At 33.1% G+C, this 16252-nt stretch overlaps 1 protein-coding gene across 1 annotated transcript in view; it reads left to right on the top strand.

Moving 5' to 3' along the window:
* LOC127718897 (peroxisome proliferator-activated receptor gamma-like) overlaps window positions 1–16252 on the top strand; it is a 38310-nt gene that overhangs the window by 10607 nt on the left and 11451 nt on the right. The window contains exons 2-5 of the mRNA XM_052224983.1: window positions 4927–5156; window positions 9178–9288; window positions 12502–12646; window positions 15531–15718. Of these exons, the coding sequence (XP_052080943.1) occupies window positions 4927–5156; window positions 9178–9288; window positions 12502–12646; window positions 15531–15718 (674 nt within the window). The remainder of the gene's footprint in view (window positions 1–4926; window positions 5157–9177; window positions 9289–12501; window positions 12647–15530; window positions 15719–16252) is intronic.

Here is a 16252-nt window from a genome sequence, read left to right as displayed (position 1 = left end):
TGACACTTTTGAACCAGAAAAGATTAGAATAAGAAAAATCATTCAGAAAAAATGTATAGTTTAAGAGGAACATATGTACTAATTTGAAAAGGACAAATTGACTTGATCATTTATAAATATCAAAAGACATGCAGAAAAAAAAAGACACACTCTTTTGAAACTGTGCCATGTCCTAAGTACATCTATGACTAGAACACAGGGCCGTGACAGTTAACAGGAACCAAGGAGGAATACCGCATAAAACATAAATACAAATTATGATACATTACCATCACTTTTATTTCTTATCTTCATCCTATAGTTACAGTCATGCCTTCAATTGCAAATGTATCCCATGCAAGTACACTCAGTACAGCATTTAGCTTGCATTATAATTTAAGTGTAACAAGAAAATGTTTTGGTGTGCAATAATGATTGAGCAGAACTTATTCATTAGTTTCTATGAAATATTTACATGTTCGTTTAAAACTAATGTCACAGGAACTTATTTAAAACTTTTTAATATTAATTGAAACAAAATTCATGGAGCTATTATTTTTGTACCGGGAACTTATTTCACATTTGGCCAAAAAATTAGTTCCGGAACAAATTTTACAGTGCTGGAACATATTTTCTGTGATATAAATTCCAGTGGAACATATTTCCTATGAAATTTGTTCCGGCGGAACAAATGTCCCGCCGGAACAAATTTTTTGTTACACATACACTATACATGTACAGTACATCATAGAAATGTACACTTTTTAGCTCACCTGAAAAAATCTTCCCCTCTGAAACAACTGGACCAAATTTAACCAAAAATGGCAATAATCATCATTGGGGTATCTAGTTTAAAGAATGTGTCCGATGACCCCGACTGCCAACCAAGATGGCCGACATGACTTAGAAATAGAACATAGGGGTAAAATGGAAGTTATTTCTATAACCCTAATTGGCTTTGTATAGTTCGCACTGGTACATTGTCTGCACCCCCTCTTCTTGCCACGAGAATTAAGGTAAAAAAAATTTTTAACTATTCGAAACATCTGATGAAACTCTGGTAATTTCTAATCGTGTGTGATTGTTTACGGTATTTGCATCGAATGCTTTTAAACGATTCTAAAACACTTCACAAGTGTTAAAATAAGTCAAAATCACAAAAAAAGAGAATTAAGAAACTTGTATTTGTTTAAACCGGAAGTTCGAATAGCACGTGTAAATAAAAATAACTACATTGAGAGTGTACAGAAAACTGTACTTAATAGACAACAATAAATTACGACTTTGAAAGTAAAACAGTTCCATCCTTAAGTAAAATAATGTTTAACATATCCATCACATTAATGTTGAAGGATCTTAAGCTAAAAAAAGACACATGCGTCAGTATGAAACATCAAAATGGAACGAATAACAGATTACGTTTTATAGTTTATACATCTTTATGCTTAAGCTGGTTCCCGACTGACTTATACACTTTTTTCGTTCCGTTAAATTCAAGCAGATTCCAGTTTATTAAATGCAATGCAGTGAACAGAAACTAGAAATTTGGTATGAAGCATTTAATTTTAAAATTTATCAGTTTATATTTGATATTTACTTAAAATTGCATATTTAGATATGGATTAGGTAAATTATTAGTCTTGAAAATGATAAGAGCGCCCTCTACAATTTCAATAACAAACATGGCGGAACGTAAATAAACCTCGTGAAATTGAATTTTTCTCTTATTTCTTGCTTATTGTAATCTATAATCAGCACCCCTATCTGGCAGGTTCAATTTTGGAGAATAAAACTGCGGACTATACAAGCCTGAATTCAGTATTTCGAAAACTGCTATAAATAGAGAAAATCTGACGGGGCACTAATGTTCAGAATGTTGAGCTCTACCAGTTGTACTTGAAGTCTAAACTGTCAGGCGACTTCAACACGGAGCCTTGGCTCACACCGAACAGCAAGCTATAAAGGGCCCCAAAATGACTAGTGCAAAACCCTTCAAACAGGAAAACCAACGGTCTAATCTATATAAAAAACAAGAAACACTTATGAACCACATCAATAAACGACAACCACTGAACATCAGGTTTCTGACTTAGGACAGGTGCAAACAAATGCAGTGGGTTTAAACCTTTTAATAGGTGCCAACCTTCACCCTACCTGAAACAATAGTGTAAAATCACAACATAGAAAGACACACTATAAAATATCATGCCCTTTAATGACAATTTTTACCAATTTGTTTGCTTTTTGCCTTGTATGATAAAAATTATAACAGATAAATAGAAACTTTAACAAAAATGATCAGCAAGGCAAGATCCACATAATAAACAGCTGCGCCACGAGCGCATGATACGCCCGTCGTCTTGTGTGTGAGGTTTATGCAATAATCATAAATCGTTTCTGAGATACGGCGTGACATGTGAAAACCCCCCTTTTTTTTATAAAAAAATCAATAACTCTAAAATAGAATTTTGAATCATCACCAAAAAGTATACAGATCTTAAGATTAATATAATTAAAAAGTGTGTAAAGTTTAAAGCAATAATCATAAATAGTTTTTGAGATACAGCACGACATGTGAAAACCCCACACCCCCCCTTTTTTTTTTTACAAAAAACTCAATAACTCTAAAATTAAATTTTGAATCATCACCAAAAAGTATACAGATCTTTAGATTAATATCGCTAAGAAGTATGTAAAGTTTTAAGCAATAATCGTAAATCATTTTTGAGATATGGCACGACTTGTGAAAAAAACACCCCCTGTTTTAGTTACCAAGTCCTGTAACTCAAAAAGTTTTAATCTTATTTTCACCAAAAAGTATACAGATCGTTTGACCATCACAAGAAACAACTATGTTAAGTTTCATGAAATTTGGATAAGTCGTTCTCAAGTTACGGTGCGACATGTGGATGCCGGACAGACAGACAGACAGACAGACAGACAGACAGACAGACAGACAGACAGACAGACAGAGACAGAGACAGACAGACAGCGGACATTTGTATACCATAATACCTCCCGTAAAAAGTCAAATTTTGCCGATATAGTTGGTAGACTGTCACTCTTCATAGGAGTGATTGCCCTTAAAGGAAGATTTTTGTACCCTCTTTTGTGTTTTGACCAAGAACGAAAGAAGATAGAGAGAAACTAAACAGACTAAATGATCAGTAATACAAGATAAAAAAAAAAAGAAATTTTTGTCATGAATTCTATACTTGTCTACAATTAATGTTGGAGAGAGTCCATTGTTGATTATGCACATAGACCTAGGTGAACGACACAGGCTCTTTAGAGCTGTGCTTCCTTCTATCAGTAATAGCTCTTCCTGGATAAGGTTAAAGTTTTGGTTTAAGGTTTATAAAGAAAAGGTGATTATCAATTCAAAGAATTGAAGAATTTTACTATTCTTGCAATTTCAGTGGCTAAATAATGGTTCTTATCATATCTTAAAATTAAAGGGACCAGTTATGATTGCCAATGAGACAATAAGCCACAAAAGACTAACTATTAGGACAAGGATGTTAATGGAAATCAACATAGGCCTTGAACTAAAAGAAAAGCCAAACCACATAGTTAGCTATAAATTTAAAAGGTCTGCAGTAAACAAAATTTGAAAAATAGAAAAGAGAAAAATCTATGGCCTGATTTGAGCTTAATAATAATAAACCAAATACAATGTGTGAGACTTGATTTCATTGACTTATGATTTGTTGGTATTACTCTGAAGCTATGCAAATAAGGAATGTGATGTAACATCTAGTAAATATTTTCACTCAAAACTGGTGCTAGGAGCTGTCTTGAACTTTCAGTGAGGTGAGAGCTTTTGCTCCATGTTGAAGGCCTCACTGTGGCTTTGAGACCATTTATGAGAACAGCAATAAAAGCACTGTTCCTTTTGGTTTTGTTTATTTCATGTGCATGTAGTGATTTTGTGTCAAGAATTGATTAACCATATCCAATATCATTTCTCTTCAATTATAGCAGAGGTCAATTAAACAGTTTAGAATTAAGAGTTTTAATGATAGATTAAAATACTGGTACTGATTTTTTTTTTAATAATCAAAGGCCTGGTTTGTTTGCAATAATTTAAAACATATACTGGACACTATCAAGGAAATTTAAAATGGTCCCTAGTCTATAACTGTCCATTTATTTAAGACTGTTTAAAAAGTGTTTTTTGTTTGATGATTCATAAACTTCAAACCCCTGAGAAAAGGAATCATATCTGTTTAGGAAAAAGACCATGAAATATGTCGCATGTTGCTGTTATAAAAAGAGGACCTGATGAAGATTTTTCTCTCCTATCATTAAAGAATTTTTTTTGCTAATGATATACCATGAAGTATAGATTTTTTTGAATTGTGAAAACATCTTACCAAAATTTCAGAAGCAGTGCTGTCTAAGAATGAAATATAATTTTGGCGACTCTGATATGGAGGAAGAAATTTCAGCCCCTCTTGAAGCTAAAGTTATATAATAAATTTGTAGATTTAAAACATTTTAGGATTCCCTTTATCCAATGATCAGATAATAATTATGAAGTAAACGTGTTATGACAAAGTAATAAAAATTATTGTTGACACAGATCTGCTTAATCATCAATTCTATTCCGATCTTAAGAAAAGATAAAAATTATATCTTTTGAATTTTTAATTTCACAATTTTGTCTTGATATTGCAACAGTACTTAATGTTTGATCAAAGGCTTTGCTTTTTTTTTTTTTAATATAGCTATTTATTGTTCTGCCTTTCCAGTGAGGTGCCATCCATCTGAGTATTTATCTTAATATTTAAAAAAGAATTGCTACAGCTGTGCAGTCCAAAACAGGAGCGATGAAATAATCTTTGAATGAAAATAGACTAAGACGCTAGTTCACAGGAAAATGTCACAATTTTAAGTATTAAACATAAATTATTGACATTGAATAGGTCCCTTTTAATCTTACAGATTTTCCGATGGATCAGGAGAGCCAAGATTATTTTGAGAATATAATGATGGATTTGCATGAAAGACCACAGGATCCACCATCATTTTCTGGAAGAGGAGATTCCTTGTCATCATATCCATCACCAAACCAACCTGAATCACCCATTGCCGTAGTAACCTCTACAGAAGATATTCAGGTGTCTTCTGCTTCTGATGAAAGAGTGCAAAAATCAAAACCATACAGCAAAAGAGTAAGATACTTTTTCATATAAGTTAAACATGTGACAGGGGACTTCTATTGTGAGCATACTTATTCCCCATGAGTGACTGCTTAATATTGATTGATAGATTAATGGTGTTTTACCATCACTTTCTACACTATTGGCTATATTGTGGTGGTTAGTTTTCAGCTCACCTGCCCCTAAGGGCCATGTGAGCTATTGCCATCACTTGGCGTCCGTCTTTGTTGTCGTCGTCATAAACTTTTTCAAAGATCTTCTTCTCTTCTAAACTACTGAACCAATTTCAACCAAACTTCTGGTGAATGATCCTTTTGGTATCTAGTATAAAGATTGTGTTTTTTATTCCGTCAGTCACCAAACATGGCCGTCATGGCTAAAAATAGAACATGGGGGTAAAATGCAGTTTTTTGCTTATATCTCAAACACTAAAGCAGTTAGAGCATAACTGACATGGGAAAGATATGATCAGCAGATCAAGATCCATCTTCAGATGAAATTTTCAGACAAATCAGACAATTAATTTGGAGTTACTGCCCCTGAAATGATATTTTTTAGGAAATTTCTCAGTTTTTGGTTGTTGTCTTGAAAACAATTATAGAAAAAGAGAAATTTTAAACAGCATAAATGCTAAGTTAAGTAAGATCTACCAATAAGTCTAAGGACAAAATTCTTCAATTGATCCCTTATAGGAGTTATTGCCCTTGAAAGACTATTAATAATTATTTTTTTTGTTTTTATGCCCCCGCCATAGCGGAGGGGGCATTAAGTTTTACTCTTGTCTGTCTGTACGTATGTACGTACTTCCGTACGTCCCAAAATTGGTTTTCTGTTCTCTAACTTGAATTGGCTCAAGCAAATGTTATGAAACTTACACACAATGCTTATAACCACAAAACACAGATTAAGTTTGAATTTTGGTGGCGTCACTTTAACTGTTATAGAGTTATGCCCCTTTATAAATGGAAAAATTGCAAAATTTTTAGTTTCCGTTCCATAACTAAAGTTTGCCTCAACCAAATGTTATGATACTTATACACAATGCTTATTACCACAAAATACAGATCAAGTTTGAATTTTGGTGTGGTCACTCTAACCATTCTTGAGTTATGCTCCTTTATAAATGATTTTTGGTGTTAATAAACTACTGGATCGTTTGTCATCACAAATCCTCTGAAAACTACACTACATAATTTTATGAAACATTGTAGATTAAATAAGGACATAATATGTAGATGTGCATATACACAAGAAATGTTTATCAGTTGACTATTGTAGGAGTTATGAGACTTTAAACTTAGGAATCTGGGGAAATTTTGTTTGCCCAGTGACAATGTGGGGTGTGGGGTATGTGGGTGTTCTCACAAAGGTTCTTTAATTATCAATATTTTAAGTTTTTTGCAGAAACTATGATAGATGGAGAGAATCTTTTAAAGGCATGTTTAAACACTCATCATTATACATTAAACAGCAAAATAATTATTGATGCAAGATCTACACAAAACATTCCAGGTGAGCTATTCAGGCTCTTAGGAGCCTCTTGTTTATTGGTGGAGGAAACCACTGTACTACAGGAAAACTGACAATCCTAGTCCATTAAGACTGGAGTTGAATGCACCTGCCATGTGTGGGGTTGGAACTCACAATAATAGTGTTGACGGGAGAGTAAAACAGTAGTTGAACTACTAACACCACTGGGCCACAGAAGCATTGACTGCTTAATTAAAGTTGACTGTAAATAGAATTACCCTACATTCAGATGATTTTTTAGTCCCCTACCAATGAAGTCGAAGGGGACTTTGGATTTGCACTCCGTCTGTCTGTCTGTCTGTCTGTCAGTCCGACAAATTAGTTTTCCACACTTTTTATGCCCCTGCTGTAGCGGAGGGGGTATAAGTTTTACCCTTGTCCGTCTGTACGTACGTACGTCCGTAAGTCCGTACGTCCCAAAGTTGGTTTCCGTTCTCTAACTTGAGTTTGCCTCAATTAAATGTTATGAAACTTATACACAATGCTTATTACCACAAAACACAGATCAAATTTGAATTTTGGTGGCGTCACTTTAACCGTTCTAGAGTTATGCCCCTTTATAAATGGAAAAATTGCAAAATTTTTATTTTCTTCTTAATATCAAGTAATTTTTAAAATTGGAGTTATCTTCCTTTGTCCATGATTATAGTTGAATCAACTACAATCAAAGCTTTATACAATGCAATGTTTAATTTTGACTTCCACTGATAAAACACAGATCAAGTTGAATTTGGGTAGTGTCACTTTAACCATTATTGAGTTATGCCCCTTTATAAATCGAAAGATTGCAAAATTTTTAGTTTCCATTCTGTCACTTAAGTTTGTCCCAACCAAACATTATGAAACCTATACACAATATTCATTACCACAAAACTAAGATCAAGTACAAATTTTTTGTTTCAGTTTTCTAACTTTAGTTTGCCTCAACCAAATGTTATGAAACTTATACACAATGCTTATTACTACATAATACAGATTAAGTACGAAATTTGGTGGAGACACTTTTACCATTCTTGAGTCATGTCCCTTTATAAACATAAAAATTGCTGAATTTTTTAGTTTGTCTTAACCAAATGTTATAAAACTTATACACAGCTGTTCTAGAGTTATTCGTGTTTACAAATAGAAAAATTGCTGAATTTTTAGTTTCTTTTCTCTACTTAAGTTAGCCTCAACCAAATGTTATGAGACTTACACACAATGCTTATTACCACAAAATTCAGATCAAGTTCAAATTTGGGTAGCGTCACTTTTACCGTTCTTTAGTTATGTCCCTTTATAACTTACTGTGGATTCATTTATTTTCGTGGGTAACAATTTTCGTGGATAGAGAAAAAAAGATGTTTCGTGGTATAAGTAAATTCGTGTTTCGCTGATTACAAAAAAAATCAGATACGTAATTCGTGGATTTCTTTTTTATTTAGAAAATCATATAACCTCCTTGGTTTGATCAATAAAAAAACAAACAAAAAAATAGGAATTCATTGAAAAGTTTTGAATTGTCAAAATCCTCGCTTGGTCATTCTAGGTTAAAGTGTTCATTGAAAACTCCTATTACAATAATGGGCAGAGACAAATCATTTGTTTGTTTTACAATTTATAAATTCTTGTCGGAATTTTATAAGGCATTCAAAACTCTTTGATTGAAAGCTTATTTCCCTAATCACGATATAATTAACAGTCATATAAGTTAAAGGTGTGAAAATAAATGTTCCTGTCATAAACAATATTACCTACGGGAAATATCCCCGTACTTAATCCTATTGATTTTTAATCACCAGTAAACCAAACTATGACACGGTAATAAACAACTTGCAGTTATTTTACATGAACAGTTTTAATCAATTTTAAAAAGTAAATTATCACTGATATTCGATATATTTATTATTGATTTTATCAAAATACTTGTATCTTATTTCAATAAAAACACGTGTTATGTTACAATGTTTATCGCTAGTCAACACTATACTAGAACAGCATAACATAACCGGAAATAAACATCCGACTCCATACACATTTCTCAGAATAATTCTTCGTTGAATTCTTAAATTTGTGGTTCGCAGTGACCCACGAAACCCACGAAAATTGGTATACCACGAATAAAAATGAATTCACAGTATATGATATGCAAGCGGGGGCATCATCTGTGTCCACATGTGGACACTATCCACATTTATTTCTTCATGATTGGAGATATTGATTTGATATTTGGTGTATTATTTTATCATGACAAATTACAGATCAAGTTCGAATTTTGTTCAGGTCTGATGATTTTGTGCAGAATTATTGTCCTTGGACTTAGAAAATTCACTTAAATAATCATTTTTTAACACTTTTTTCGTCATGCTTGAAGATATTACCTGGATATTTGTTATATAGTTTACACCATGACACGTTAAAGATCAAGTTAGCATTTTGTTCCAATGCAATGAATTTTTAACTGGTAGGGGACTATGTATTGCCATGCAATACTCTCAGAATGTTTGTTTATTTTATTTTGCAGTTACCACCTCCTAAACAACTATATACAACAGAGCTTGCAGTATTGTGTAGAATTTGTGGTGATAAAGCCTCCGGTTTCCATTATGGAGTACATTCATGTGAAGGTTGTAAGGTCAGTATAACTTTGGACAGACAAGGCCTCTGGTTCCAATTATGGAGTACATTCTTGTGAAGGTTGTAAGGTCAGTATAATTTTGGACAGACAAGGCCTCTGGTTTCCATTGTTGAGTGCATTCTTGTGAAGGTTGTAAGGTCAGTATAACTTTAGACAGACAAGGCCTCTGGTTTCCATTATTGAGTACATTCATGTTAAGGCTGTAAGGTTAGTATAACTTTTGGACAGACAAGGCCTCTGGTTCCCATTATGGAGTGCATTCTTGTGAAGGTTGTAAGGTCAGTAAAATTTTGTACAGACAAGGCCTTTGGTTCCCATTATGGAGTGCATTCTTGTGAAGGTTGTAAGGTCAGTATAACTTTGTACAGACAAGGCCTTTAGTTCCTATTATGGAGTGCATTCTTGTGAAGGTTGTAAGGTTAGTGTAATTTTGGACAGACAAGGCCTCTGGTTCCAATTATGGAGTACATTCTTGGTAAGGTTGTAAGGTCAGTGTAACTTTGGACAGACAAGGTTTTAGGTTTCCATTATGGATTACATTCTTGTGAAGGTTGTACGGACAGTATAACTTTGGACAGACAAGGTTTTTGGTTTCCATTATGGATTACATTCTTGTGAAGGTTGTACGGACAGTATAACTTTGAATAGATAAGGCCTCTGGTTTCCATTATTGAATACATTCTTGTGAAGGTTGTAAGGTCAGTATTACTTTGGACAGACAAGACCTCTGGTTCTCATTATTGAATGCATTCTTGTGAAGGTTGTAAGGTCAATATAACTTTGAAAAGACAAAGCCTCTGGTTTCCATTATTGAATGCATTCTTGTGAAGGTTGTAAGGTCAGTATTACTTTGGACAGACAAGACCTCTGGTTCCCATTATGGAGTGCATTCTTGTGAAGGTTGTAAGGTCAATATAACTTTGAAAAGACAAAGCCTCTGGTTCCCATTATTGAATGCATTCTTGTGAAGGTTGTAAGGTCAATATAACTTTGGACAGACAAGGCCTCTAGTTTCCATTATTGAATGCATTCTTGTGAAGGTTGTAAGGTCAATATAACTTTGAAAAGACAAAGCCTCTGGTTTCAATTATTGAGTGCATTCTTGTGAAGGTTGTAAGGTCAGTATAACTTTGGACAGACAAGGCCTCTAGTTTGCATTATGGAGTACATTCATGTTAAGGTTGTAAAGTCAGTATAATTTTGGACAGACAAAGCCTCTGGTTTCAATTATGGAGTGCATTCTTGTGAAGGTTGTAAGGTCAATATAACTTTGGACAGGCAAGGCCTCTGGTTCCCATTATTGAGTACATTCTTGTGAAGGTTGTAAGGTCAGTATAACTTTAGACAGACAAGGCCTCTGGTTTCCATTAGTGAATGCATTCTTGTGAAGGTTGTAAGGTCAGTATAACTTTGGACAGACAAGGCCTCTGGTTTCCATTATGGAGTACATTCATGTGAAGGTTGTAAGGTCAGTATAACTTTGGACAGACAAGGCCTCTGGTTCCCATTATTGAGTGCATTCTTGTGAAGGTTGTAAGGTCAGTATAACTTTGGACAGACAAGGTTTTAGGTTTCCATTATGGATTACATTCTTGTGAAGGTTGTAAGGACAGTATCACTTTGGACAGACAATGTTTTTGGTTTCCATTATGGATTACATTCTTGTGAAGGTTGTAAGGTCAGTACATGTATAACTTTGAATAGATAAGGCCTCTGGTTTCCATTATGGAATATATTCATATAAAGGTTATAAGGTTAGTATTACTTTGGAGAGACAAAGTCTCTGGTTTCCATTATGGATCCAGAGTACAATGTACTTTCGCTCAGTATAACTTTTTCATAGTAATAGACTAGGACTTATGCATGTTATGTTTCTATTAATGAGGTTTTAGGTGTTAAGTGTAGAGTCTGTCTGTGATAACTAAGAATAAACAAAATAGTTGTAAAAAGATAACAATATGCTTTTAAAAGTGTGCTTCAATCAATTTTTCCATCTAAGCTTATTTACATATACATTTGGATGAGATACTGTTTATGGTCCTGTGTTACTTCCTTTCAGATTTAAAGTTTTTTTTTCAATATAAAAATAAGGAGATGTGGTATGATTGCTTATCCACCAAAGTTCAAATGAAGTGTATGTAAGCAATTATAGGCAACCGGACTGCCTTAAACAGTGAGAAAAACCCATACCATATAGTCGGCTATAAAAGGCCCCAACATGCAAAATATGAAAAAATTTAATTGAGAAAGCTACATGCCTAATTTATTACAAAATTTACGAAAAAACAAATATGACAGACATGAACCAATGACAACCACTGAACTAAAGGCTTCAAGCAGGTATTTTTACCATCTTTTATTTATCATTAGAGCTATTTTTCTTTTTTTTAGTACTAAGTTTTTCTTTTGTACCTGTATTTTATTTTTATATGTCTTGCTGATTGATTTTTGGAAAATGTAATCTGTAATAAGTACTGGGTAATCTAAATTTTTATTCCCCCGATGCTCTGTTAAGTGGGCATTAAGTGTTAACCTTGACCATCTGTCTCTCTGTCAGTTCGTCCTTCCGTATCATTTTTATTTCCTCACTCTTAAGTTTTCCCCTTCCAAATTTTATGAAACTCAAAACTCGCAAACAGAGTTTGAATTTGTGCAGTGAGTCACTTACTGTTCTAGAGTTATGCACCTTTATAACTTGGAAAATTGCCAATATTTTTCGTTTCCACAGTGTTAAGTTTGCCTCACGCAAAATTTATGAAACTCATACACAATGCTAAGAACCAAAACTCGCAGCCAAAGTTGAATTTGGGCAGTGAGTCACTTACAATTCTAGAGGCATGCCCTTTATAACTTGGAAAATTGCAAATGTTTTTCGTTTCCGCACTAACTTAGTTTCACTGGACACAACAGAACTTTTCAGAAAACTTATTTCATGAGAAATAAAAACAAAACAGTGAATTATGAAAATAACATACAGCACAAAAATACCTAAGACTAGAACAATTAACCTTTTTAAAAACCAGCAGAGACATCAAATGCGTTCAAAAAGTATTTTCACTTATTATAAGCAAGCTTGAGTAGGGGCATTGGTGTCCCCAGACACATTCTTTTTTAATTTAACAATGTTGCTTTGCAGGAAGGGAGTGTTTTCTCTACTTAAATCTTTCAAATGTATTGCAAGTATTTTTATATAATTGTATGTATTTACAGGGATTTTTTAGAAGGACCATAAAGAAAAATTTAGTGTATAAGCCATGTCGAGCAATAAAACAATGTAAGCTGTCATTAGGGTCCAGAAATAAATGTCAGCACTGCAGATTTCAGAGATGTTTACGGGCAGGGATGTCTCAGGATGGTAAGTTTATGTTTACGGGCAGGGATGTCTCAGGATGATTAGTTTATGTTTACGGGCAGGGATGTCTTAGGATGGTAAGTGTATGTTTACGGGCAGGGATGTCTCAGGATGATTAGTTTATGTTTACGGGCAGGGATGTTTCAGGATGGTAAGTATTTGTTTACAGGCAGGGATATCTCAGGATGGTAAGTTTATGTTTACAGGTAGATTGCTTAGGATGGTAGGTTTATGTTTACAGGCAGGGATGTCTTAGGATGGTAAGTTTTTGTTTACGGGCAGGGATGTCTCAGGATGGTAAGTTTATGTTTACGGGCAGGGATGTCTCAGGATGATTAGTTTATGTTTACGGGCAGGGATGTCTTAGGATGGTAAGTGTATGTTTACGGGCAGGGATGTCTCAGGATGATTAGTTTATGTTTACGGGCAGGGATGTTTCAGGATGGTAAGTATTTGTTTACAGGCAGGGATATCTCAGGATGGTAAGTTTATGTTTACAGGTAGAGTGTCTTAGGATGGTAGGTTTATGTTTACAGGCAGGGATGTCTTAGGATGGTAAGTTTTTGTTTACGGGCAGGGATGTCTTAGGATGGTAAGTTTATGTTTACGGGCAGGGATGTCTCAGGATGGTTAGTTTATGTCTTTCATCATGGTTGAAATAAACTTTGGTGTAATGACACCAATAAGAATGCTAGATATGGATGCTTTGAAATTCCTGTAAACAAATGAAAGAAAAAAAGCCATTTACCGTATGTTTTATTACATCTTCATTTATATCTTTCACCCTGAGATGAAAGCTTATAGTCATATAAAGAATCCAAGCAAACAGGCCTGGGGTAATGGTAATTTGTAATTGTAATGCATTGTAATATTACATTTTTTTGATGTAATGCAAAGTAATTTGTAATGCACATTTTCTGCATTACAATTACATGTAATGTAATGAATACTTTAGTTAAAAATCAATGTAATGCCTCCATTACTGTACATTACTTTTCATTACAAATTGGTAAAATACATAAAATTGAAGAATATAGTAAAATAAAAATAAAATATTAACAAAAACAAAAGAAAATATTGAATAACATTATTGTCACAGTTAATTACTGTATTAAATCATTATAGATAGTTTGCCCTTAAAAAATCTTCTAAAAATAATTATTAAACAAAACTGTATAGATGAATGGACAAAATATGAATATGTCAATCAACATTTTTACACCAAACTGTGGTTGTTATTTTACCTAATTAATATCAAAATGTTTTTATTGCAATCAAACTTATGCTTGTCCTCACAGAGCCCTTAGGCATTTAACAAGATAATCATTTAATTGCACATTTATTATATCCCTTTGAAATCCCTTTATGATGTCTTAATGTTTAAGTGATCAATGTTAGAAACAAAATTATATGATAACTTATTTATTTTTCAAGTATTTGAAGCAAGGGTCCGGAAACGGTCATATTTGCCAGTCATGTCCTAAACTGAAAGCTATATGTCCTAAACGAGTAATTGGGATTTAGGACAAATTTTATTTTTTAACAGAAATAATTTCGGTCATTTCATTGACTCAATGTTTGAAATCGGATTTCTGAATCGCCATTTTGCACTTGTGATCACTTGTTTTTGTTAATAATCCCTTTCCTGTAATAAAACTGCCACTCCAGTATAGTTTGATAATCCTGAGGGCCCTCCTAATAACTTTATCAAAGCCTCCTGGAACATTGGCTTATGACAGCTAATTACTTTTTACCTGTGTTTTTTATTGATCACAAGCTCAGAATAATATCTAAAAGAAATTAAAATTCCCTGACAAGTGTATTCATTATTTAATTACTTTTCAGCAAAGACAATCATTAATTCTGATTTAAAAATTAAACCTTGATTTAATTTATGAAGAAAAATGTGTTTTTTTCACGAGTAACACATGCGCTTTATTTACTATGTAATCTGCATGCGTGAAATTGTCTTAAGCAAATTAAACATTTAATCGTAACATGTAAATTGCTTTCATGCTAAAGTAAACGAGTGCAACTATTATCTGTTATATTCAAACACTTTTAAAGGTAATAAAATTAAAAAGCAGATGATTTCCTGTCTACAATTTGATAAACAAAACGAATCCCGGAAATGAATCCAGAATCATCCGTACTTTAATATTATCGCAAAACTTTCGGTTTTAATTTCGTCAAATCGAAAGAAACGATAGCAATGTCTGTGAAATTAACCATTTTGAGTCATTAAAATCATTTCAATTTTAAACTGTTACCTTCCCTAAACTGTTCTTGAAGGTTTTAGAAAAATGGTAAGAAATTTACTTAGTAAATGCGATGAAACAGCAATTCAAGTTTGTTGATGCTATGAGTCTGAATCTAATTTGACATCGACAATTTGAAAAGAGGCACCAACTTTTCAATCATCTCAATATGACCGAAATTGTGTGAAAAAATTTCCGGATCCTTGATTTGAAGTCTATGTCACTAACACTGTATATATATGTACATATACCCCAGTAAAATTTATCAATTTCTTATAAAAATCTGTTTTTTAAATGTTTTTATATTGAAAAAGTAATGTGTAATGTAATGCATTACACAGGCAAAGTAATTGTAATGTAATGCATTACATGTGAGAAAAAATGTAATTGTAATGGAAGAATCACAAAGTAATTGTAATGTAATGCATTACATTGCAATGTAATGGCCCCAGGCCTGCAAGCAAATTACAATTATCCAAGCTAATTACAATTATCCAAGCAAATTATAATTATCCAAACAGATTACAATTATCCAAGAAGATTACAATTATCCTAGCAATGCTATTTGTTTATTGATTTATGACTTTTGAAAATACCTCAATGAATTATTATTTTTCTTTCAATTGCAGCTGTACGATTTGGAAGAATGCCAAAAGTTGAAAGAGAAAAGTTAATGGCTGACAAAGAAGAACTGGAAGAGAACAGCAGCGTGAGAATACTGGAGTTACGATCTATAACAGATATTATAAAACAGTCATTTCATCAACATGTTGTGGAAATTCTCCTCAAATTCAATGGTGGGGATGATGAAAAACAAGTGAGTATCTGATAGCTCAATTATTTTACCAAATTATCATAGAATTTCTGGTTAAATCTGTTAAACATAGTTAATCACCATATAATAATAAAATAGTCAGTTCCTCCGCATTTGATCAAGGTTATTCTCAACATGCTGAATTCTACAATGGTCACAATAATCAGTGAGCTCTATATGATACAATAACAGTCTTTACAAATTTCTGGTAGAATTGATGGTAAATTCCTACGGCAGCAATGGTCAAAACTGATGTAACCAGTTATCAATGTTTCATCAACATGTAGTTTAAGTTCTGATTTATTCAGAAAGATGATGGTGACACATGTGAGTTAGAATTATTGACAGTTATATACCAATCATAATAATATATTGTTAAACAAGAATGAAAAATTCAGTAGTAGTGTAGAAAAAACAAGTGAAATAAAGTTCATTATAGAAGCTATAAAATCTTGACATGGATTCAGAGTCTTTAAGGACAAGGTTGGAATTTTTTTAGTATTTTTGTAATTCTATTAAAAATATCTATTAAAGAAC

The sequence above is a fragment of the Mytilus californianus genome, unplaced genomic scaffold, assembly GCF_021869535.1.
Source record: "Mytilus californianus isolate M0D057914Y unplaced genomic scaffold, xbMytCali1.0.p SCAF_10, whole genome shotgun sequence".
Lineage (NCBI taxonomy): Eukaryota > Metazoa > Mollusca > Bivalvia > Mytilida > Mytilidae > Mytilus > Mytilus californianus.
The sequence above is the reverse complement of the archived record's forward strand: the minus strand, read 5'-3'. Positions and strand labels throughout refer to the sequence as shown.